Here is a 26,759-nt window from a genome sequence, read left to right as displayed (position 1 = left end):
ATTATTTTTGTACTCTTCAGATAAGCAATTTCTTAATGTGTAACCAAGACGTGATTACTGAGCTATGTTACACAGCAGAAATCCCAGAAGCAGTCATGCCCAAGCTGGCAGCAGATTGTGACTGTGCACCAGGGTTTTAATTCACTGTTAGGCAAAGGAAACCTAGCTCAAGCTGGGCAGAACTGTGGTTTTCCTGAAGAGCTATCTCATCTGAGACACTGTCCCAACAACCCAGTCCTGTGCCTCATAAATGCATGACCTCACTTGGAAAATTAGATGGAGTCTTCTTTACACCCCAGCAGCCTTCCCTAAGCTCTAATATCTGTTACTCCTTCCAGTGCCAAAGTTTCTCCCTGTAATTTGAATTCTCAAAATAGACTCCATGAAGAACTCCTGGTGTTTTTTATTATTTTTAAATATTCGGATTGTTTGAATGACACAGTAGATCTTACCTCCAGTCATCTTTGGTTAAATTTACCAGGATATTCATCTCTTCTTCTTGCATGAGTCTATAAGCAGCACTTACATGATGATTTTCAAGAACAGAACGATCATTGTACAATATTGCAACATCTGACCTAGTGTAAAAAAAAGCAGAGTTTGCAATAGCATCCAGATGATGGCACTGGGGAAGGTAGGGCTGTGTATTCTCTGTGAGAACTATTGACTATGTATACCAAACTACGTTTATTTGTTCCTCTTGTATCAAATACTGATAAATCCAAATGCATTAAAAAAATATCATTATATCATTGTATATACTGTTGCTAGGAAAGTCATATTTTTAAATGTGTAATGTTTTATTTATATGATGTAACAGTGACAAAAATTTTTGAGGAGATCTTTGAGCTTCTTGACTGCAGATAGGCATGTAAAGCAACAGAAATGCTCCAATGAGGTTACTCAAGAGTACTCTTTGGTGATACAACCATTTAAAACGCAATATATTCACCCGCAGAGCGGGAACCTACATAGTATGGGTACTAAGAAGTTCTTGTCCCTGTTCTGAGAAAGATGTGCTTTGTGCTGTATCACTTAAATAATAAATATTTTAAAACTTTTTAAATTGTAAATAATAAAATATTTTAAAACTTCAATTTCATATGTTTTAAATGAATGCCATCTTTTGTCAGAGAAACAGCCAAACCTTGCGTGTCATAAAGGAATGGAAGAAGAGTTAAGCTGAAATTTGATTGCATTCAAGTGCTTCCTAGAGCCATTCCCTTACCATAATGCTAGTACCCTCAATGGCATCTTCTCAATCATAATTAAAGACTAAACTACGATATCAAAATTACATACAGATCTTCACAAATTTTGAGGCAGTGTAGATTTATCATACTTAGCCTCAAACTTGATTAATTCTTGGGGAATTTGCTTTCCCAAGACCTGACCTGACTTGCTAAGCAACCTTGGGTCTCCCCTCTCTGCTACACTTCTGTCCTGATAACACTATTCTTGAGTATTTCAATTTGGTCAACATAAAGCCTATACTAGAAGAAAGATGTGATGAATTAGCAGTGCACCTTACTGTAATATACCTCTTGCTCTGTTGAGCAATAGTATACATTCAGTACAACCACCCACAGGGTACAGTATGACACCAAGGAATCTAAAATATTAAAATAAGATTGGAAACCTTATTTAGAAGGAACAAATCATAACCCACCTAAATAATGAATATGTTTTACATCTATAATCCTACTAAAATAATGGGAAAGCCTGTAATTTGCCGATCACATATGTTTATGAAGCACACTTTGACCCGCATAGCCACTTACAGCTAGTTTTAAACAGTGCTAAGATTTGCAAAAGAAGCATGGAATCAAGCACTCTGGATGCCACACGAGGGCCAAGTTCCACTAGGAGGAAAGACTGAGCTCCATCACAAAACAAATACTTGTTTGCAAGTTTACTGAAGTAAAGTTCAAAAGCTAACAGCTTAATTCGTTTTCCACATTTGCAATACTTCAGAGCAAAATATTAAGGACAAAAATAGAAAAGTAATATAAACTTGGAACAATAAACTGGAGTTTATTTTTAGCCAGCCTGTGTTGAAGGGGAAAATAATTACGTCTTTATTTCAGATGTAGAATTTGTTCATTATTGAAGAGCATATCTCAGGGCACAAGTATGTTACGGATTTAATTTAAATATAACCATGTGTCACTTTATCTGTATAAGTGAGTGTGAGGATGCTTCTGTTCAAAGTACTAGTATTTCTAGCACAAAGCTGTGCTAGATATATTCATTGAATAAGCTAGTGCTTTGTTGAATTTTATTTTTCAAGAGCAGGTAAAGTGGACTCCTCAACTGAGGATACTAATAACAAAGTCTAACCTAGTGTGAAAGAAGAATAAGGTGCTTTGTACTAGGCTAAGTACCATCATGTGTACCATTTAACACCCTGTAATGGATTGGTCAGTGTTTTCCTTTGATAAGCTCAAAATATTCTCAGGAAGAGGGATACATGCTGTTGTTCTGGACAAGAGGCTAGGATGACACACTGCACCTGCATGAAAGTATAGTTAGCCTGACTTTCAAGCTGGATTTTTTTCTAGATTTCTTTTTGGTTAATTAGTGCACATGCTGTCAAAACATGCTAGGAGATGACTTTTGGCAAGGATTTCTAAAGCTGTACTCCCTCTGTACTAGGATCCTGTAATACACACTTGAAACAACATGTAGCACCTGAAGCAAGTGCAGACACACTGCTGAAAATGAAGTGGTATTTTTCTGGGAAAACTGTGGAAATTTTTAACGCAAAAGTATCAGAAATTAAGTGAGCAAATAGAGAAGTGAGGGATTTTCATGTCTGTGTTCTGAATCTTTTTAAAATCTCTCTTGACATACCAGGTCTAAAATATAATGATTTCAAACACTACGAAGCTAACTTCTTACTTTTTCACACTTTGTTCATGTCAGCAGTCTCATTAGGAGTACAGAGGTCAAAGAAGCAACCTGTAAAATCAGGAATGATCTGGCTACTTCCTGTCTGTATCACTAAGAGGTGAAACACTTCAGACTAATGAACCACAAACACTTAAAGAGATCGTTTTTCTTACCTTGTCTGAATATGAAAATTGTTTGTGGTCCCAGTATGCTCATAATCATGGACGGCAGCTGCAAAGATCATTGCTAAAATTTCCAGTTCTGTGAGCCAGTGCTGATAAATAAAAATCAAATCTTAGTCATGTTTTCGATACCAGCCTAATTCAGATTAAACACTACAGTACAAGAAATGTTTTACACTAAAGTCAACTTAAGAAAACTTTATTCTTGTCTTATTCCTGGTAACTATATTTCCATAACACTTCAGTATTGTACGGTAAAATAACTCCTTGTACTTATCATGATTTCTCTAAGACCAAGCTAACATCCTTATGGTCACTAGTAAATATTGACAAGCAAAAATGTAAGATGTTATTAAGATAATTACATGGCATACTTTGTAGCTGTTTTGAGTAGGAACCATCTAATCTGTTAGCCTATACACAGCACTTGCCAAATAATTGTATGTTCATCTAAAAACGTGGCATGAAATTAAGGTTGTAATCTGTGTTTTAGTGAACAATAGACATAGCTCGTAACAAATTCCAGGTACAACATCAGCATTAGCTATACTTTATCAGTGTACACAGCACTAAAACTAGGCCAATGGGAGATTTTTCTGTTCTAAACTTTATCTTACTTTTTACAAATGCAAAAAAAAGGCGCATAAGTCTAGTATACAGTTACACTGAATAAAAGGTAATACAGGCCATGTATATAAAAAAGTGCAGACCCTAGAGTTTTGTGTATTTCTGCTTGCTGAGGCTGTTCTGTATTGCTCAGTTTGTGAAATAACCCCTGTTTTGCTATCTTTGAAGTTCTGTTTCTTGAATAATAAGTCATCCTGAGCAGAAAACTTACTCCATCTAAAAATGGGAACAGAAAAACCATATAACAATTAACGCCTGCAGTCACAGGACTGATTAAGTCAAATGCCAGTCAAGTATTTCCATGTATATCTCATATTTTTTTAGTGTAGAGGTAAGCTACTGTACAAAAGGATCAAAAAGAGATTACAGCCTTATATACCCATTTAAATATATATATGTGTATATATATACAGACACAATATATACACATGTGTACGAATGGATATAAGATGTATAAGCTGCGAATAGTACTACTTCTCTCAAAGAAGGAAACAGTCAAGATTTATAAGCAATGTAAGAGTAATGAAATGGGTCTTTAGCGATAAAATAAGACTGCTGAGGAACAACAAGTACTGGCTGTTGGTGAAGCAGTATAGATTAAAAAAGGTCACAACGGAGGAATGAGAATGTACTGTAAGCTGTTCTAAAAATGGAAATGATGACCTTCATCATATCTTGTGTCACAAGAAACCAGGCCATGACCAGTCATGGCTTTCACAATGTTTTCAACATACCAAACAGAATGGAAACCCAGTGATTATTGGTAACTAAAGCTAAACAGAAACTTTTGCTTTAAGAGGCATTTTCAAAGATTAGCTTTTTAACTAACCAAAACAATTGCTAGACAATGCATTTGTAAGCGCATTCCTTACAAGCAATATCAATGGGCTACACAGAAACTCCGTACAGTACTACATGAGATCGAATAACAAAGTATTGTAGAGACTGTAGCTGTACAGTCAAAATTCAGATCAGTATTCCAATCAGAGAATCTACTTTAGCTAAAGCACTTCTAAGAAAGCAGAAGAAAAACTGTCTCTTAGATAGACAGTTGACAAGTGTTTTCTCAAAGGGAGAGTGAAAAGCAGGTCTGCTTCCCTCCTGGAAGTCTGTGCCATGCAGGTGTAACACATATTGGAAGAGATCTCTTCTGTTGAGAGATATTTTCCAGTATTACAAAATGCTTTTAAGTAAATAGATATCTTTTAACCTTTCATGAGCTTTGGTTCAAACTACTTTTTTAAACAACAATGGATTAAAAATGGGTAAAAAAGGTAATCTTACAATGCACTTATTGACAGTAAAGACATTTTTTCCTTTAGTTTGAGAAATACAGGTATGTGGGAGGAGAAAAGGGATGGTGGGAAGATGAACGATGACTCAAAATTCTTTTCAAGATGTATTCTCTGAGACTTGGATTCTTAAATCTCTATAAAAATGAAAACTTCATAAATGCAAGCTTGAATTATATATTTCAGATGTATCATCTGGGATTTAATCTCTTGGGAAGATTAATAGATTGTGTGCCATCTGTGATATCTAACTTTCCAACACACTGATGTGAGGTGGCTGGATCTTGTTTCTTAAGATAGACAGTAACTTTTGGAATATATAATGCTAATTTTATTTCTTTAAATGTGATTCTAAATATGTGCTATCCTTCACTGGAGTCTCTCTAAAGGCTTGTGGAGAAGCATAGACTCTGACCGGCAAAATTTTTTGAGAAATGTTGAAATATAGCTGTTTTCCAGGTGCCTATAAAAGACATGAAATGCATGACCTCAACAACAGGGATAGTAAAAAGGATTTTCTAAAACCTAGCTTTTTGATCTTTTTTTTTTTGCTTCAGAATGTCTTTCAGAAGTGAGCAAGGAAGATGGCGATTCTTTGCAAGATTTAAGAGTCAGTATCAGTTCCTTAAGGTACAACGAAAGCACAAGAACTACAAATTGCATGCCAGTTTGCAAAATCCACACAGGATTTTGATATAGAAGTACATCAAATTGAATCTTATTCAGGTATTTGTTAGAAGATATAGCAGAGTTAAAAGAGGTATTACAATGAACATACTCTGAAAATTATTTGCCTGAGAAGCAAACTTCAAAGTGTTATTGAGTAAGGTTCTGTAGGGTCAACCAGGCAACAGGAAAAAAACTCAACAAGTTAAATAGAAAATTTGCACGATACTGATACTTTCTCATACTGTAAATGACGTTTGGTTCCGAAATACTTCGGAAGCTGACAATTCACTAGGCCTTCTTTCAAACACTGATTTCTATAAATGGTCCTTCTGCCTGGCAAGATACATCTGTTTGAAGGCACTCCTGACTAAGTGTTGTCCTAGTTAGATATCTTTCCAAGAACTTTCCAACATCATAATTCAGCAATTCAAATGTGAATATTTTAGATCTGGTCTAATTTTATAGGAATGTTTTGTAGCAGTGTTGAAACATTAATGAGGTTTTACAGCAAAGTAATAGCAATAAAGTCTAAGCTTTTCTGAAAACAGCTGTCCAAATCACATCACAGTGCATTTACAAGGTTAAGATGCTAATATTGTAAAACTTGAGTTGGAGAGGCCTTCCTCACTCTTGTGTGCATCCAGCAGAACAGGAGATATTTAAACACAAAACAGGTTCCTTCATTCAGTGTTCAGAGATACACAAAGTGTGTTGAAAAGTTGTTTTATCAATGGCTAAACATCCCAAATCCACTAGGATAGCTCCAGAACTTGGAAACTTGTCCTAGCATCACAAAGAAAATCTGGACGCTATTGTCTTTTTTAAAAGGCAGAGGGGCCAATGGGATGCTTATCATGTGCAAGATAACAAAGGGATTGTCCTCCCTGTCATGTTGCTGATCCACATGTATACCTGCAGTGAAGACAGGCCTCACATCACTTAATGCTTGCAGCTGATCTTACAGTAGAAGACAAGAGCAAGATAGGAATCATAATTTAATCTCTTTAAGATTATTCTTTTATTGAAGTATTATTTTGCTAGGTGAACATCTTCAACTTTTGTTGCAGTCATCTTGGCAAAAGCTGTCTAGTCTCTGCTTCAGTCTGAAATGGAAGTACTCTCTCAAGAAAATATCTCAATGTGAAAAGGAACCATGGCTGGTGAAGACTCCAGGCTTCACTCTGCAAGTAGTACTTGTGTTAAAATGTAACTTGACACTTAGGAGCAGAACAGTTCCTTCAGACAGTAGAATCAAACCTTGCACTGCCTAGGGAATTGTTCTTGCCTCCATTGTAGCTGAAGGCAAACCTTTCAATGAGAAAAGGCTTAACGTAAGAGAATAACTATCATTTATTGTGCATATTTTGTAGCACAAACCTCTAGAGTCCACCCTAAAATTTTCGTGTCCAAAAGTCTTATGAGATTGTTGCATGGCTCTGTAAACAGAAACCAGATACTACAGCTCCCCACCCTTTTTTTTGTTTGTTTTTGCTTAAGCAAGTGCATTCATTGTGAAGACAAATCATCAAAAAGCCATTAACAGAAATATTCATTTTCTTTCAGTCAGTATTGACTTTTGTCTAGCAAGCTGATAGTGCGGAGACTCCCACTGCTGGTATTAAATCTAAGATATGGGTTTAGAGTAAAAACGCTTGCACAGACTCATTTCGGTTTCCAAAGTAAATACTAAAAAATATTGGGATATTGCAACTGTGCAAGGCAAACACAGTCTCCTGCCTACTACAGGCATAGACAGTATGCAAAAGCAGTTGATAAGGTTATAAACTAAAGGAAAAAGCAGGTGCAGAGTATTTCAGTAGGCCTGCACTGATTCAGTATATCTTTCAGTAGGCAGGATCTCACCAGATACTAAAGCTTCCTTGCCTGATCACACCTCCCAGGCTCCGATGTGAAAGCGAAAATTTCTCACCTGCCCACTCCTGCAAATGCATCTTTTTCTGTATGATATATAATACACAAGCCCAGGCAATGAAAAGCAAGAAGGATTTAAGGAGGTATTTTTTTCTTCTTTTCTCCTTTGAATCAGGAGGGTTCCAGCCTGGAAGAACTGTTAAAATGACATAAAGTTCACAGTCTAAGTGGTAGTTTGGAATCTGTCTCTGCACAACTCTCAAGGGAGCTTTTCCTTAAGAAAAGACACACATACACATTTATCCAAAACAGCAGGGTCTGAGAAAAGAAGCAAATTGAACTTTGCAGTATTTCTTACCATGATACCAGTGTGAATTATTATGTAATGAACAGTTTGAGTAACATCAGCTGCATGGATCAAATTGTGATACGGATTTTTGTATTTGCTATAACCAACTTCAAGAGCTTCAGCAAATGAAATAAGATTGGGAACAGGGATCTAGAGGGAAGCACAAATAAAAATAAACGTTTTTTTCTTGCAACTGCAGCAAAGTTAATAATGCAATAAATAAATTACAAATAAATATACCATAGAATTTAGTTAACAAAAAACAAAGGAAAAATTTAAAACATAAACATGTAATATCTTAAATGCATCAGGTAGTCTCCACTCAAGTCTTGTAGACGTTATTTCCTTCTACATGCACCATGTGCAGCATACGGTTAGTATACAAGAGACTGCAAAACTATTAGCCATATAGTTTTCAAGACATGTTTGTGTCTCTGTCTGTCTGTACCAGGAATGTATAGATTACTCATATAAAAGAGGCATAACACATTGGAGTTTAATAATAGGATTACCTCCTTCTTTTCATGAGTTTTACATTGCTTGAGACAAGGTTGCCTCAAATCTGAGAGCATGACTTCCCTTCTCTTCCTTGAAGCAATGTACGAAGTACAGGTAATCTCTAGTCCTATTTATTTGCCATATAATGAAATGACATTTTCCTTAAGATTCTTTTCTTTATTGAAAAGCCCTGCAAGGGCTCAGTGGGACTGAGAAAGGCCTTAAGCCCACTGAGCCAGCAACATTGTGTACTTTCAGACTGTGGTGTTAGTGGTAGCCCTGGTGTGCTTCTTCAGGCACCCAGAGCATGAAGGGAAAAGGTTGATGAGAAAAGCTGAGTTTGGATCACCTGTTAAAATTAAAATATTCAAAACAACTTCAAGGTGAGGCAGACTCTTCAAAAGGAGCATAGAGTTTTGCAATGGAGAGATTTCAAAACTATAACAAATCTTTCACTTGGTATTATTATAATGATGAATTTGGTATTTCAATACATTTTTACCTCAGCCTTTCAAAGTTGGTTATAAATACTCCCTATTGTATTGCAAGACCCTGCAAGCACCACGAAAAACAGCTTTATCTTGATATATCCCCCAAGCTGGTCAGTAGAGGAAGTTTCAGCTGAAACCCCTGCACAATGTTGGGCAACATACTATGATCCAGACTATGAAAAGAGTACTTACTACAGTTTTCTGCCTTCTTAGGAATCTTTGCTACATGAAGCTAGGACACTGATCCACTACTGCTGGGTGAATAGCCTGTATACATGATCTGTTTATTTAATGATTACAGCATTTAGCTGCTCACTAGCGACATCCCAACCCAAACTGACTTGACATGGGCCTACATAGCTTTCCATTTCTTTGATTGCAGAGAAATTTGCATGCTCTGAGTGAAGTTCCATTTGGTAGAACTATTGGCATATTACAATGTTCCATTTGCCACATTCTCTGAAATTCTGTGCTGCACTGCACAATAAAAAACATTTCAAACTTATCCTGGATTTCTTGTACTTTAAATCTGACATACTTATTTTTGCATACATATTTTTATTTGTATATAGTTTCTGACCTTGAAACGGCTCAAAAGGTCATATCGGGTAAACAGCTCATACATCATAAATTTCAGGCTGTGCTCTCCACTTGCTTCATTTAGGGCAAATACGTCAAAAGACCATTTATCAACATCCTGGAAATGAGGGGAAAACAAACAAAAAAACATAAAATTTCCATCTGTATAAGCAGATTTCCAGTTAATCAGTGGAAAAGATATTTTGTGGCTTTTTAGAGGGAAGGGGCAGAGTTTGATGCTTTTTTTATTGTCCAATTCTTTCAAACATTTACTGTATTACAGGATGGTACACATGATTGACACTATTAATGATGCAAATAGTTACGCCAGTTACAAATAACGTACTTGTAACAGGACCTGTGCAACTTTGTATGCTTCGAAGCAAAGGCCTCAATCTTTCAAAATTAAATTTCTTCATACAAATTGTCAATAGAACCTTGTGGATCTATGTGAATACCCATTCTTTAAATAGGTTATTATGCAATGACATTATTACTATAGCCATATAGCAATATGAGAATAATATAACAGTGTATGACTTTCAGGGGAAAATGTAAGGTACTACATTCTCAAGAAATACCATTTTTAATTGCATTTATAGCCCTAGGAACTTTACTGCTATAAAAAATAGCCTTTTGGGTGAACTAAGTAATGCCTTTAATTCACAGCAAATACTGTACTTGTTCCATAAGCTGCAGCTTCTTTTGTTAGCTCTATCCTTTTTGTTTCCTAAAAAGGAATCAAAAGCTGCTGTCTGAGACACTGATTATCATACCACTGGGAGTTGATAAACCCATGTCTTACATTTCTATAAAAAATTCTACACATATTTCATCCCATTCCTCTAATAATATCTAAATGAAATAAAAACTAATCAGTGAAACAATAAACAGAATCATATACTATTTATGAATTTTTAACTATTAATTTCTCTGTTCTGTGTGCTCAGTCCTGTAGAACTAACTATGGCTAGAGCATGTTCAGTAGAAAAATACATATTCATTTCACCCTAAAAATCACCAGAAATAAGTAAAAATACATTCAAATTCTACAATAATTAAATTTCTTTCACCTTAAATGTTACTATCACTTCTGCTGGGTAAGCCAAACCAACCATGCTAGAAGTTCTTCGGTACATCCTAAAAGGAAAGACAAAATATTAAGGAATAGCACTCCTTTTAAAAGTACAGGAATAATTTCTCTATTTTAAATTTACCTTTCACAGCCTGTGAAATAACACTAAGCTCTTTAAGGGTATGATCACTAAAATTATATAAATCTTTTTATGAACTTATGGAAAAAGTTCATCTGCTGGTATATTACTCTCTTACATTGGTGCAGACTGGTACATTTCTGTGTAGAAGTTTCAGATCCATGAAGTTCATTCTCAGAATTTTCCAAAGTCCACAAGATTTAATTACAAATGTAAAGGTTTCACCTGGATTTCTGCATGGAAAAACAGAGTGACTGCAGAAATTGAAAGCTAAATTCTGTCTCAAAGTTTTGCTTCACGTTTATCCCACCACTAAAGGGATCTTCAACAACAGAAACTGGTCAAATGCAGTACTTGCTGCCACAAGAAAACAAAGTTGTCACCTTTCTACAAAAATCCCAGCCTGTACAGCATGCACAATACTTCGGAATTTGGGCTTTTCTTCAGGTCTCCTCTTCACTATTCCCATTTCTCTCGTGAATGTAGAAGCTAACCAGTCCCGCACTTCCAGCGGGACCGAATCCGACTGGATGTCAGAGAGCTCATCTTCAGTGTCCAAAAGTTTCCTACAAAAAATTAATACAAGGTATATAAGCAGATGACAGACTGAAGCAAAAGGAGTATAGACAGGTAAACAGATAATCAAACTTAATTTAACAGGAGCAGAGGTCATCTGTAGAACTGTTCCATCACATGACTAAACATCTTCTCTGGTAGCCACGCTGAAGCCACTGGGAAGCTGGGCACAGCAGATATCTTCCCTCTCTCCAGCTGCTCACATTTCAGAAGGTAAAAGGTAATTACATGAATAGTATTCAAGTAAAGGCAAGTGAAGATTTTTCTACAAAGATGTCATATCTTTGTTGGACTGAAGTGTAATCAATGAGTTCTAAAATCCTGAGGAAACATCTAAAACAGTGGCTGACATGAACATTTATAGAATGAGGTGTTGTTGCTATAACTCAGAACACCAGTCTCCATCTGATCTGTCCTCAAAATGGTACAAAAAAATGTTATTTATACGCAAATTATTTTATGTAGCAATGGTACAATGAATGCATTTCAATGAACACCCCATATACATATTCATCATGTTATTCCAGTGCAACAAAAGTATTAAAGGACACCAAATCCTTCTGTGTGGACATTTACACTCTTGTTGAAGGCAGGATAACAAAATTATAGCAGTAAAGATATTATACAAGATTGGATTGCAAGTCAGCTTCCACAGTTCTTAGTTGTTTCAAAAGTTAGAAAAGTTATGTACGCTTCTGGTAAAATAGAAAAAAATATTTTAAAACATCAGCAAAAATGAATTGAAGGACATCAATTTGTTCAGAAGAAACATGTAACCAAATAGTCTCTTAAAACAGATTCAACTTCAAATCTTCAAATCTACAGTTCTATAAACCTACCAGATGTAGGAACGCAACCTTTTCCTTGCTGTTATTTGCCCACAACACTCAGTCTGCAGGGGTTTCCCATGAACTAAATCCCCCTTTTAGTCAGATAAGAAGTGTTCCTTCATTCATTTATGCAAGAAACCCCAGAGTCAGGACGACCCAAGCATGCCACCCTTTTAAAATGTTCTATTAAAAGAGGTATTTGATTACATAGATCTATTTCTCTAGTGCTGTCTTTCTGAAACTGCTGGAGTTTGCATGAATAGGACACAAATCCGTGAGGGACTGTATTTTTGAATGTGATTTTCTTATTAGACAATCTGCTTGTTAATTTACAATTTGAGTCTCTTCTGAGTGAACAGGACTCTTGGGAAATATATTTGGTAGGAACTAACACCATTTGCAGACAAGTATTTGGGAGAAGAAAATTGTCACTTTTCCATTCTCATGTTATCACCTCTGCTGCTGTCTTTTTTTTTCCACCCTCCCACTCTGTTGACTCTCCCCTATTTGTGCACCTTTTCCTCATACTTATTCAATGGCTCTTTCACACCTTTCACTTTCTCTTGTCTCTCTTCACATTTTCAAAACCTTGCCTAATCCAGGTCTTCTCTGCCACATAAAGGAATTGAGGAGCAACATGGATGATGGGAAAAAAAACTGAATACAGTATTGTTCAAAGGAATCCCAACATAAATCTAATACTGTCTGAGGGATTATAAGAAGATGCATAGTAGGAAGCATGATGTCAGAAGTGTCATACAAATTACTAATAAAGAGTAAGGTTAGTATATTTACACTTTTCTGCCCTGTTCTATTTCAGCAGCTCATCTGGGTGGTGGCATATTTAGTGAGACTCTCAACCAGGGTTTAAAAAAAAAAATCCATAAAATGCCCCCAACACCACCACTGTTAACTGAAAGAACAGCAGAAGCATTCCTATCTTTTAGATACAGAATTATCAGACTAGGAAGACTCTAACACAGAAAGAGTAGAAAGTACAAGGATTATGAGATTTTTCTAACAGTGGGACACAGGCTAGAAGTCAGCAATTTATTTTGGATGTGCAGGATTCATGTTAAAGGGAAGGATTTGGGCAAATTATCTAGCAAAACTGAACCAAGGCTGAGACTGGCCATAGGTCAAAGGCTATAAAATGATTTTATTTCCTAAATTAAAAACTATGCTATAGTCCACTTAAATCCCTAGTCATCTAGCACTGTTATTAAATATCCCTTGAGGGATCAGTACATTTATTTCTGAGGAATATTTGACGTTTGATGTTTTTGTAGTATAATCAGGAATAAACCTTATAATCCCTAAACCATACTTTTGTAACTATTCCAACTGTTACTCAAATGAGATGAACTTGTTCTGATGATAAAAGGACCATGGGCATTAGTCTGTCTCAGAACACGCAGCAGAGATAGTCCACATTACTTGTGCACCATGAAGCAGAGCTCTACAACAGTTTGCTGAAGTCTGATGCAGATCTGAATTTGGGACAAGTTCCTGAGCTCTACAGATACAGGCTACTGGGGTACAGATTAAGGCTAGCAAAACACACTGCAGTTTCTCTGGCTTTTTTAACCATTCATTTGTAAGACAGGAGGACTATTCCATCCGTAAATGATAGTAATGGGAGTCACTTTATGAAGACAGAACAGAGAAAATAATTTGAAAAAAAGTGTTTGTTTAACCAGTAATTTTCTTCAGACCTCTGTACATTGATGCGATGTGACTGAATAATGTGCTATGGGAGAGAGTTTCAGTGTCTCTTTTTCTTATTTAAATAACTGAGAAAGCAACTGAAACACAGATTACATTGTAAGCACAATCCTTGGTAAGTACAAGCTCTTACAGATCCCTCAACACATAACCTTAGTACCTTCTTAAAAAGAATTAGTTTCTTTCAGAAGCCTAACTGAAATAACATTTAAGGAGAGTAAACAAAGGCTGGGAACTCATGTTACAACTGCCTATTTTTTACACTTCCTGACCTTTTGAAGAATAAGATTCATATTGGGGAAAATTACTCACGACATATGCATTTCTAGAAATGGCTTTTGAATAAATTTACTAATGACTGCCATTCTTCTTTAATTACAGGGGCAGGGATAACATATCATTCAACACGTATGAAAAATGAGTGGTTAAATGGGTATGTAATTTGATGGTAATTTTATTTAGGAGGGGAAATAAAGTAGGCTCTATTTTGCAAGATCCAAACTATGCTTAATTACAAGAAGTTCTTAGAATCCAATATTCAACTCATTTCATAGTTTGCAACTTCTGTCAACTTTTATTCATATATTTCTACCTTGATTATAATATATAATATTTCCATTATATTGCCATGGCTGTCCATCTATATGTATACAAAAACAATTTTGCGGATTCTGTGAAAACATAGAATCATAAAATCATTTAGGTTGGAAAAGACCTTTATGATCATCAGTTCCAACCCTCAATTTAGCAATGCCATGTCTACCACTAAACCATGCTCCTAAGCATGACATCTACACGTCTTTTAAATATTTCCAGAGACAGTAATTCAACCAGTTCCCTGGGCAACATGTTCCAATGCTTAACAACCCTCTCAGTGAAGACATTTTTTCCCTAATATCCAATCTAAACCTCTCCTGGCACAACCTGAGGCCATTTTCTCTCATCATATTCCTAGTTACCTGAGGGGAAAAAAATCAACACCCACCTCGATACAACCTCATTTTGGGTAGCTGCAGAAAGCAATAAAGCATTTTAAGACAGCAATAAGGGCATTTACCTCAGCCTCCCTTTCTCCAGACTAAACAACCCCAGTTCCATCAGCTATTCTTCATAAGACTTGTGCTCCAGACCCTTTACCAGCTTCGTTGCTCTTCTCTGGACATGCTTCAGCACCTCCATGTCCTTTTGGAAGTGAGAGACCCAAACCAGAACATAGTATTTGAGGTGCATCCTCAAAGCTGCCAGGCAGCTTTCCAGCCCCTCTTCCCCAAGCCTGTAGCTTTGCATGGGGTTGTGGCCCAAGTGCAGGATCTGGCACTCAGCCTCATCAAATCCCGTACAGTTTCCATTGATCCAGCCTGTCCAGATCCTTCTGCAGAGCCTTCCTACCCTCAAGCAAATCAACACTCCTGTCCAACATGGTGTCATCTGCAAACTTGCTGAGGGTGAAGTTGACCCCCTTCTCCAGGTCACTGATAAAGATATTAAACAGAATTTTTGTCCTGGTTTCAGCTAGAATAGAATCAATTTTTTTCACATAAAGTCACATTTCTAAGTGAGTGCAATTTTCAGTATCTAAAGTCTTCCAAGTTCTGTGAGAATAAAAGTGATAAGACATTCTGGTTTAGTTTTGTGGTCAACAATGGAACGTTATTTCCACGAAATCCAAGGACTGTTGCATCTTCAAAGCACCAGATGCATAACACTAGGAGAAGTAAATCTTGTCCAGCTGACCCAAACTGGCCAAGGAAAGTATTCCATACTATAATGTCACACTCCCTGCATAAGCAAGAAGCTTTCTCAGGACATACCCTTCTTTTTGATGGCCAGTTTTGGTTTTCATGGTTTCTCTACACCAGCTGTGACACCTGCACCTACTGGAACTGCTGCACTCAGAGCTTCTGTGCTCACAGAGTATGTCCCCTGGTGACTACTGTTTGTAGCAAGACTTCTGGGACCTTACAAGTATCTCTTTGTTCTCTATATTATATTATTATCATTATTATTAGAAGTAGAAGTATTAATTTTAGGTTTAATTGTATTTATTAAATCCAGTTTCTGTTTCAACCTTTGGGTCTTCTTTCCCTTTTCCTGATTCCTCTTCCCTTGGGTGCTTGAACTGGGACTACTGCCCATTATTTAGCTGCTGGCCAGGGGTCTAAAGTGCGACAATTGGTCACCTTTTACTTGCTGATTGTGAAAACACTTCTTTAAAATACCCCAGATGAAGAAAATTGATACATACAGGCATAAAAACATAAAATTATTTTTATCAGTAATTATACTAATTACAAAATGCACATACATATATACAAACTTTTCTAAATGCAACAAAAAGAATCTTCATCAGAAGTATTAGAACACGTGCATATTAACCAGAAGAACAAACAGTACTTCAGCACTTACCTTACAGTAATAGCTGAGATTTTCATCGAACAAGAACCAATTTTTGACTGGCCATCACTATACTTTTTTACAGAGATCTTGCTCTTTTTATGTTGAACCAATTTGCAGCTTGTTTGCTGTCCCCTAGTCTATTGAGGTACATCACTGCAGTGAATGCATCGTGTAAAGCTTCTACGTGCCTGTCCTTTCTGCAGTCACCACTTCTGTTGCTCAGAACTTAACAGCAACAAAGCTTGACTGCTGAGCAGGTGTGTTCTAATGTCACTATGGTGCAGCCACTGAGAATTAGAACATCAACATTGTTTGAATAAATTATACAATATGACATTGTTTATAATTACTGGAAAAAAATCATAATAGTCCAAAGTGTATATTCTGAACATTTTTACTTCAGGGTGTTTTTATTACTGTTACTTTAATATATATCTACTTAGAACTGACAACTTTCAAAGCTTCAGTAAAATTAGCGAAACGACAGGAAGTTATTGGTGTTTGGGTTTTGCCTAAAGAAAGTTATTATTCCCAGATAAATGGAAAGTATATTTATAATTCTGCATTCTGTAATTCTACGGTGACATAGATTTCTTGCTCTAATTTGTCACTTTATGTCACTTATGTCACCAGGGAATAGATTTATTATTATTATAAGACACTATTCAAGACGACTTTAAATTGAAAGAAAAAAAAAAAGAGGGGCAATGGTGAAATAGTATCCAAAGACAGGGTCAAACAAAGATAAACAGTTAAACTGCTGAACCTCCTGCCAAATGTTATAGGGATTTCTGCAAGATTTTGCAATGTAATTTGTAATTGTAAATTGTAAAATGCAGTTTGTAAATTGATATAATTTGCAATATTTTGTAATATGTAAACTTTTGCACAGTTTCAAATATGCCATTGGGTAAGTTAATGAGCAAAATAACAAGTGACTATAGATGTCAAACCCAAGGCTAAAACCTCTGGCTTAGAAAATATTTGGAGTGGAGTGACTGCAAGGTCCATAGCCCCATCCTCCAAATCAATCACATTGAAGATTAGAGGTGGTGGACTTTACTTTGTGTTTTAATGCTAGATAGCTGTTCCACAAAGTCAGCCTTAAAACAAAACTCTACTGAGATCAATCCCATTCAACTGGGATGCATGAACTCCTGTACCCTAGCTGAATTAAATAAAGGCTAATATACCAAGTTGTACACTTTGATTTTTTCTTTTCTAAAGCTAAGCAATCCCCAAAAATGCTAATAAAAACCCTAACCCAACTCTAACGCAGAGTGCCACAGAAAGTACTTCTTTCAACACAAAGTCAGAATTTCAGGGTTACATGCACTTGTTTTGCTCATATTTCATTAGCCTATTAAGTAGATGCAATACGAGGAAGAAATCTGTGTGGGAAGGAGAGGAGGAGGGTTGAGTTATTTAATTCTATTCATTCCATGAGTGGAACTCCCATTGACAGTTGTGCAAATAAGTAAGATACGGTCCATGGCATTTCAGTTTAGCAATCAATTAAAATTGCAGTCATAGCAACTAATAATCTGATCTTCTTGTCACAGTATCCTTTTTTTTTTTTGCCAAGAACAATTTTTCTAAATTCAAGTAGTGCTAATTTCTAGCTCTCTTTTTCATTTAACCAGAATTTTAAATATAGTAATGGACTAGTCAGAAGTATATTTCTTTTCCCTTAGGAATAAATGACATGTATGATGGAGAAGAAAAAAGAAAAGAAAATGAAAAAGATATAAAATTAGGTAATAGCTATGAGGAAAGAAAATCATCAGTGCTGATAAGTCATGCTGCCTAATAGAGACAGTGAAAGATTTCCAGAGGAGGTACTGAGAAAGAGGTATTAGCTTTTTACTGTTTAGAGAATTAATCAAGCTAATGATCAACCCCTTAAGAGTGAATTGATCAAGTCCTCTTCTAGATTTAGAATGCAGAGGGCAAAGAATTTATAGCCCAAACAGCCAATTTACATTTTCATCAATTATTTGTGTTCTAGTGTCTATCTTCCCGAATGGGCGTGAATCAATAGATTCAATATAGTCCACTACAATTTCCACTAACATCCACTAAAAGATTCTCTTGACTCTCACTGAGGATAAACACATTTCAAAAGTTATTGAGGTACATCTTATTGCATAAAGGCCTTTCTAATGAAATTATGGATTTACCAACATGTTGTACTCTTAAAATTTAGCACATTCTTAGAATAATTGTCCTCATATTAAGAGCTACCAATTAATTACAATAAATGGCAATGATTCTGGATGAAATACAGTTATTACAAGAGTGGATAAGCACCCCTGTTACTGGAAACATTCACTTGTCGATCTGTACTGTCTATTCAGAAATACAGACATATATACAATCATCAACAACCTTAAGATTCAGGTCAAGATATTCAGGATTAAAAAACATCATTTTTCTGGAGTATAGCTGTGAGCTATCTTTTTTCCTTTTTTGAATTCATTTGCTTTAATGTGGTATTCTGAAAGCTCTATAGGGCAGGGACCATTTCAGGGCATGACTTAAATAAATCAACAGCAATAACTTTGAGACAGAAAAATACAGTAACTTCAGAAAAGGAATGCAGGCCATTTATTACATTTCCTAACTGAAATGAAGTGTTTTAGTCAGAATTTAACAGATTTTCCGTAATTTAAAGTGCATTCTTTTATATAACATTGATGCTGTTGTAAGCTTCCCTCTCAGAAAAAAAACAAAACCTTTGGCTTAGTACAAAAGATTTTAAAGGCTTATTTTAAGCTTTTATAAGGGTGGAAAATGCTGAATTAATCTCAACACAACAAGCTTTCTCTCTACAGCAGCTTTCATGGAAGTACCATTTGTAGATTCCCTTAATGGATGAACTGAATGATCTTCTTCAAATGGCACATTTGCTGCTGGCAAAGCAACTTCAGGCGAAGTAGATTTAACCATCGGTTGGTTAAGAAGGACAATACTATGCACTCACAAAAAACTTGAATGAATATTCAAGATTATGATTTAACTTCATACTTAAATAATTGCAACTTCTAATCTCTCCTCAACTACATCAGCCGAGAGAGGAATCATATAGACCATATTTTTCATCTGGCAAATAATTACAAAATAAGGTATTCCATTCCACTTGTTTTATCCTTGTATCACTAGGCAGATTGTTGTGTTTAATAATGCCAGATTTTTTTTTCTAAAAGGTTAATTTTTAGGAATATTTTCTAGATATTTCAAAATTTTTTTTTTTTTTTAATGCCCCACTATTCTGTGAATGAAACAGTTACCTTCATGTAGAAATGAACAAATTACTATTTTTTTTACAGGTAGAGAGATTGGGAATATATGTTTTTAAAAATTTTAATAAATATCTACATGGGATGTCCTGGAAATGGTAGAAATTAATTTAGTTGCTGGGTTGTAGCTAAGCTCCAGTCATGCTTTCATGACAGACAGCTCTGTGAGCACCAGCATCTAGTCAAGCATTTGCTCCTTTCTTCTTCCTTAGACTCCACAAGACAAAGATACACACATGCCTGTTCCTATCACAAATACTTCTGGGGCACGCTTCAAAGGTCACATGGATGTTTGGTGAGATGAAGTGATAAAACTCTTTCTCTTGCAAGTGACATGACCGCAGTTCAAGCCATTTCCTTTTTGTCCACAACTTGAAGATATCTTTGTCCAGAAACCACAGAAATATTTGGTGCATTACTGGATTAGTGCACTGGAAATTCAGTATGGTCAAAGGTGTTCATTACGAAGGCAGTCACAAAGTTTGGCTTTATCATAGAATCATAGAATCATAGAATAACCAGGTTGGAAGAGACCCACCGGATCATCGAGTCCAACCGTAATGACCTTTAATGACCTCCTTTTTGGCTAAAATTAGGTGTATCAGAATGTGTACTTCTTTTAATTACGAGGTTTTTCTCAAGGACTGTGTTTACTGTTATAATGTCATTGAAACATCTTCACTATTTCCAGAGCTCTCATGCAAACATATATTACTATACCACCACTTACACCTAATGAGATTTCTCTTCACTTCATGAATGATGCAATAACCTATATCTATCGTATTGTCTTGTTGAATCAAAGATGCTCAAAGAAACTACTAGCTGTGCACAACAGACCTACCCCATGCAACACTGAAACGCCATGTCTTTTAAGTTAAAAGTTCTCAAGAGGTTAAAGCCTTTTAAATGGGCATTGCACAGCCTAAAACAAGCCCAAAAATATGTATGGAATCAGAACTGCACAGATTAATATCCTCCTGAAATCAAGTATATTTTCTAAAATATTAAGGCATTTGAAAAATTTATTAAGATCACAACTGGAATAAAAAAGTTTATATTTTTTGTTTTATTTAGCTTTGGAATACATGTATATTTTTTTAATCTTGACATTTCCATCTAGATTTTACTTGACTTATTTTCTTCTCAGTCATCATGAATAAAGAGCTCTGTTTCCCAGGAACACAACAGCTGAATGACTGAATTATCAGGTTGTATTTATTCCCTATTTGACTCTAAATATCCTTCTTCCACTACCTTGAGCCAAGTGGCAAGTACAAATGGAGAAAATTCTGCAAGATTTGTCACAATTATTTATAACACCTACTGAGTAAGTTTGAACTTCTTCCACAGAAGATCCTTTGAGGGGCTGGAACTGGGAGAGTTTCACTGATTATTTTCAGCTGACAGCGAACCTCTGCTTCAGCTACCAAAGCACTACATTTCTTTCAAGGAACTGTTTCTGCAGCTTATAATTATTCTGCACAGAGAGATACAGCAGTCTTAAAAAGGTCTTGCTAAACAACTTTATTACTTGACGTGGAGCCACAGATAATTAAGCTATAGGAAAGCAGCACTTCTTATGTCTGATTTCTCTGTGCTTTCCAACTTTCCATCAGCTCAGAACCTTTCATACGCGATATTGCCCCAAACCAATTTTTCATAATTTTAGAAGATTATCCCTACCAGCTACCCCATTTTAAGGAGTTTACTCTCAGAACTCCATAAATAAAACTTGTTGCATTATTTCTTTGCCTTTTCCCCAGCACAACTGCAAATAATTTGAGAAAGAGCATGTATGGAAATGAGTATGTGTACATAGATTTAAAAAAAATGCTATTTTTTTCTCAGGCTATAGCATAAAGCAACAGAGGAACAGAAAAAGGGAAAGTAAGAGGACTTCAGAAAACTTCATACTCTGCTAAAGGATTTGAATTCTACAGCCTGTTGACAGCTGCACTACAAATAAAGTGTTCAGGTGCTGTCAGTTTACACATTTGCATGTACTTCTGCGTGCACACACAAATTTATAGAATTATACTGACTTTCTAATCAACTCATATGAAGAAACAATATACAAGAAAAAAATAGGTATCTCCTATTGTTAGAAATCGGAATTACTCAGGCTTACAAAGAAAAAAATTGTTTTGCTAGACTGATGTCTGAGATTTCATTTTTAAGTAGCACAAATGCTTCCCCAGAGCTGTGAAACAGGCCAGGCTCTTCCTTGATTCTTGGCTACATTATTGAACATACTCTATGAGATACTTCATACTTGGATCTCTTTACTGACCTTAGTTTTGATTTTTATTTTTGCTTTTTTCACCTTTGTGCCTGTGAAGAATTGTAGAAGATCCTTCTGCAATACGTGTGGGACCACTGGCAAGATCATTTTATTATGCTGTTGAATAGGATGTAAGTCATAGTGGAAAGATGAGTTAGGAGAATGCTCCTAAACAACTGTCTGTTAGTTGCTGTTCTTAACCTGACTGTAGAGAGGGCTTTCTCTTAGCTGATATTGAAGTCTGTCCCCAAGAAAGGGGGGGAAGAAGAGACTACAACAGGGAGGATTCAGTTGTAGGTGACTGGTTGAAGTTGAATCTGTTTGGATACATAAGCAATGGCTCAATCAGGACAAAACCCAGGGCTCAAGCACAGGCTTAAAATAGCACAGGTATTTTCATGTCAGCTGCAGGAATTCTGTGCCAAACCTTTGGTCCTAAGCTTGTGATAAGTGGTACCTTGCGATACTTGGTACCTTGCAGAACCAGGCATTATTTAATTTTCTATATTATAAACCCAATTTCAGGAACCGTTATACCCTGTAAAGCATGCAACTTCCTTCTGGGACTTAGTGTTCTGTACTCAGATGGTTTTTTCACTGCTTTACTTGGTGTATTAACTGCTATTGCTCTATACTATAGCCATTACTTTTATCCATACAGCAATTCATAGGAAACTCACTGAAGTAATTTGAACTTTGTGATGTATAAAGGCGCATGATCAGGCTCAGCAGGAACAGGCCATTCTGCCCATTCTAAAATAATATTTCTGATCTGCTAATGAGTTCAGTTAACTCGGTTTCAGACTCCCAACAGCAGAAGCTCTGTATAGGACAAAGAACCTGTATTCTTTGGTGGGAGTGAGGACAAAAGTAACCACAGAAGCTAATTCCAGGCTCCATTGCCATTTGACTCAATGATACTCCGCTTCTGTTCCTTAAGTATTAGTTCCCCAGAAGCTAGGGAAACCTTCTCTGTGTGTTTATCTTTAAATGTTTTATTGCAGATCTAGACTATAGAAAAATGCTCATGTTATCATCTTTGCAGTTTGCCATGCAAAATAGTTTACTATGAAAGTACAAGTGGAGACTACAGTTCCTTTCTGCCATACAATGAATATCTTAATTTACAAATTGTTTTTAATGGGGATATGTCAAAGTTAAGAACAGCAACACAAGTAATATTTTCCAACTAAGAAGCAGAGGCTCAGCCTATATTCTCAGTGTAGACAAAGATCACCTTGAGTCTGAATTTCATGTTTATTTTCACTTAGGCAGTTTAATAATCCTGCTGTTAAATTCTATGACCGCAATTAGCTTATTTAAGTATTTGCTTACAGTAAAAACATGTTGCTGCCAAAGCCCATGTATTTTCAGGTGTACTGGTTTTCTTTGTGTATGAAATGTCTGTTACTTGTCTTGATGCTCCCACACAGAGCCATAAAGACTGGATTCTTCATTGTAATGATACTATTAATTTCCTGAGGCCTCAGTTTAGAAACTAAGTAAATCTCACGCTATTTTCATAGTCCTAGTGCTGGTCCTAAGAAAGAGCTATGGATTTTATACTCATTTAACCATAGTGTTTGGGAGACATATGGAAAGTATAATCAGGGGTTCATGTCCTTGTAGCTTTGACACAGTTCCCATAGTTATTAATACAAAATGCATGCTTATGCTCTAGCCACTGATGGCAATACAATATCAAGTAACATAGGAAAGAGATGACTGCAATCTTCCAAATATTCCAGAGCACATGAGATGTGCCAACAAAATTTACATTTAGAACAACTACCGAAAAATAAAATTTTATGCCCTTTATTATAGTGATATGAGCCCAAAGGTCTGTCTCTCTAACTACAAGTATGACTATAAAATGTAAAACCACAAATCAAACCTTGATTTAATGTAAAAGAAGCTTGATTAACTTAAATCAGTCACCAAAAGCTGATATAAATATATCCACAGTGGTATATTAAATGTCATTACTTTAAAATTCTAATTCAAATTCATTCTGTTTTCTTACAAATCCCAAGTCCCTTGGAAGTCACACAAAATGGTCTGCCCAAGTCTGCTCAGTTAAGCTTAGTTTACTGTATCTGCCAGCATCTTCACAACACACGAGTGCTTTTGAAGTCCCTAATGCTTTTCAAGTTGTGCATTTAACGTGGGATCACTAGCAACACTTTTGAAAGTATCCTTAAGAACGGTACTGTGGCTGTACTCTTTACTGGGTAGGCTTTCTATTGCCCAGTAGTTGATGCTCCAAATTCCTGACTGGCAAGGTTTTGTGTGTGAATCACATGCATCAAAGGAAAAGGAACAGAAAATGTTAGAGCAGTACTTTAAATACTATAGTGAACATGCAGATTTGCAATAGAGGAGGACAGACGGAAAGAGCAAGCTAGGTCCATGAAATAATCAGTACAATAGCAGACTTCTTCAATGCAGTGTGGAACATCAACATACACTGCACACTCCAGCAGTATTGAAGATTTTTTGGCAGACATCTTTACAAGACCATTCTGCTTAGAAAAAAACTTAAAGAAGCCAGCACCCTGAAATAAAAACTGTAATTTAGCTGATTAACTTCCATAGAGTACATATCTTAAAATTCAAGTAGCCAAATACTTAGAACTTCTTATTTATTATAATTGGAGTCAACCCACATTAAAGATGATTGCCAAGAATACTGCCAGTAACAATAATCATAAACAAAGCACCAAACATTATAAAATAAACCACAGCTTTTCATAAATTTATATATTTACAGGCCAGATTATAATATTCTGACTCATCCCCATGAGCATTTCATTCCAAAACAACTCATGTTTTTCAGCGATACAGTCCTCAGCACGATTATTGGTATGTGGCCTGTGAGGGAAAGAAAATCCATCCTTCAGAAAATTCTTATGACTTTATACTGTCGACTTTTGACAAGTGAGAGAAACCCGAACTAGGCAAACCCTCCAGATAACCTTTAGAGTCTTACTTGCTTTAACCTTGTTACTAAAAGACCTAAGAGCTACATAAAATAATTCTTATGTGTAGAGATCTTGAGCTCACATCAATTACAATTGCATGGAAAGACCAAATTTCTAAAATGTGATTCCAAACATCCTTTCCTTTCCCTCCTCCACCCCGACTTACCTGGTTTCATCAATATAAACTGCCTCCAGCACAGACGCTGCATATTCAATATTCTTTTTTAAATCCACCACATTAATGTCACCCTTCTCCAGCTGCTTTACCAAGCATCTTAATCTGTGAAAAAGAAAATTAAAATATTATCGCATTGCTTATATCAAATTTTAGTGACTGCATTTTCAATTTAAAAATTGGAACCAACACAACAGCTGATGTAGAGGCAAGAGACTGTCAGGACATCTCTTGACTTCTTTAAAAAAAATCTGAACATAGCACGTATAAAGCTCTTAGCAACCATATTTACTTGGTATTTTACACTTTGCATTGATATCAGTGGAATGGAAATTTTAGTGTTAAAAAATTTTCTCAGAGAAGTGAAGTAGTGGATGAAATACTGTGGGAATGCAACTCCTACACTGAACTAACCACATGCACAGGAGGCAGTTCCAGTGCATAACTCCTTCCACTTCAGAGGTACCTATAGACTGAAGAAGCTAATTCATACACGCTTACCTTGCAGTACCCAACCCACACACTGTAACTCTCCTGGGATGTCTGCTCCTCTAATGCACACAAGCACATGTTCAACCCCTCCTGAGCACCAATGCCAAAATACCCAGGTGAGTCTGGCAGCGTCATAGCCACTACTGGCAAACAGCCGTAGGGTGGTTCTACCTCTTGCACTGTTTCCTCCATGTTTGACAGATCACGTCTCCAAATCACTCTTTCCAAACAGGAAGCATAGATGAATTTTAGAAATGCAACATTTCACAGCAGGGGGACAGGCTAGGGTAGAACAATATTAGTTCAAAATGGCTTAAAAATCCTAAGATTTCCAGTGGTTCTATGTTTTATTGGGGCATAGACCAGATGAAAGATACGCAGAATCATTTTTACACTTGCGGGAGGAAAGGATTCCCTGGGGCAGCCTTCAAGCTACAATGACCTCGCAATATATCATCGCGTAGGTGGCAGTCAACCAATGGGACTTGTCCAGTAGCTGTAGTTCATATTCTAGGAGGAACACAGAACCCAATGACCATGCAATTTGAAAAAATGCTCAGGCAAAGTTAAAGTGATTCTGCAGAGGTTACAGATTCTCAAAAGCACTAAATCCATATATGGTTACCAATGGTGACCAGTGGCAATGTCATCTCATGTTTCCACACTTTGAGGAGAAGTCCTGTAGCTGACCTAATGCAGATATATCATAGAACCATGAGATAATAATGATTGGAAGGAATCTCCACCTGATCCGAGCTTTTGCTCAAAGAAGGCTCAACCTCAAACTTAGGTGTAACTTCAAAGTTAGATTAAATTTTTCAGGGGCTTTTCCACTCAAGTTTTGAATGTACGGAGATTTCACAAACTCTCTGGGCAACCCATTTCAATGTTTAACCAACCGTACAGTGGATTATTTTCCCCAATATTTAATTGGAATGTCTTTTGTGACAACTTGTGCGCAGTGCTCCCCAATCTCTGCTGCTCCAAGAAAAATCTGGCTCTGTTTACAGTATAATTTCTCAGTAGGAAGGGGGAAAATGGCAATAAAATCCCTCCATAGTGTTGCTGATCAGACACTTGTCAGGGGATAATTTAGATCTACCTAGAAAGTTAGAAAAATGTACTTCCAACACAGCAAAATTAATTGGGTTATAAAAGCATATGAATGGTCTGTGTATACTCAACATATTACTCATTAAAGTGAAATAGCCACAGAGTTTAAGAGCTGATATTTCAGTAATGAAACTAACACTTAAGTAAAGTATAAATATGTCAATTTATAAGATAAACCAACAGGTGTTAAAATACTTATAGCCCAGCATTCTATAAGACACA

At 36.2% G+C, this 26,759-nt stretch overlaps 1 protein-coding gene across 7 annotated transcripts in view; it reads right to left on the bottom strand.

The window, feature by feature from the left end:
• Positions 1-26,759, bottom strand: part of PDE1A (phosphodiesterase 1A) — a 152,872-nt gene that overhangs the window by 32,332 nt on the left and 93,781 nt on the right. For all 7 annotated transcript variants that reach the window (XM_069860995.1, XM_069860994.1, XM_069860997.1 and 4 more), the window contains 7 exons: positions 24,924-25,037; positions 11,049-11,231; positions 10,525-10,591; positions 9,453-9,569; positions 7,893-8,033; positions 3,066-3,166; positions 453-578 (listed from right to left, as the gene is read on the bottom strand). In XM_069860995.1, coding sequence (XP_069717096.1) covers positions 453-578; positions 3,066-3,166; positions 7,893-8,033; positions 9,453-9,569; positions 10,525-10,591; positions 11,049-11,231; positions 24,924-25,037 — 849 coding nt within the window. The remainder of the gene's footprint in view (positions 1-452; positions 579-3,065; positions 3,167-7,892; positions 8,034-9,452; positions 9,570-10,524; positions 10,592-11,048; positions 11,232-24,923; positions 25,038-26,759) is intronic.

This window comes from Phaenicophaeus curvirostris, chromosome 7 (assembly GCF_032191515.1).
Source record: "Phaenicophaeus curvirostris isolate KB17595 chromosome 7, BPBGC_Pcur_1.0, whole genome shotgun sequence".
In the NCBI taxonomy this organism is placed as follows: domain Eukaryota; kingdom Metazoa; phylum Chordata; class Aves; order Cuculiformes; family Cuculidae; genus Phaenicophaeus; species Phaenicophaeus curvirostris.
The sequence above is the reverse complement of the archived record's forward strand: the minus strand, read 5'-3'. Positions and strand labels throughout refer to the sequence as shown.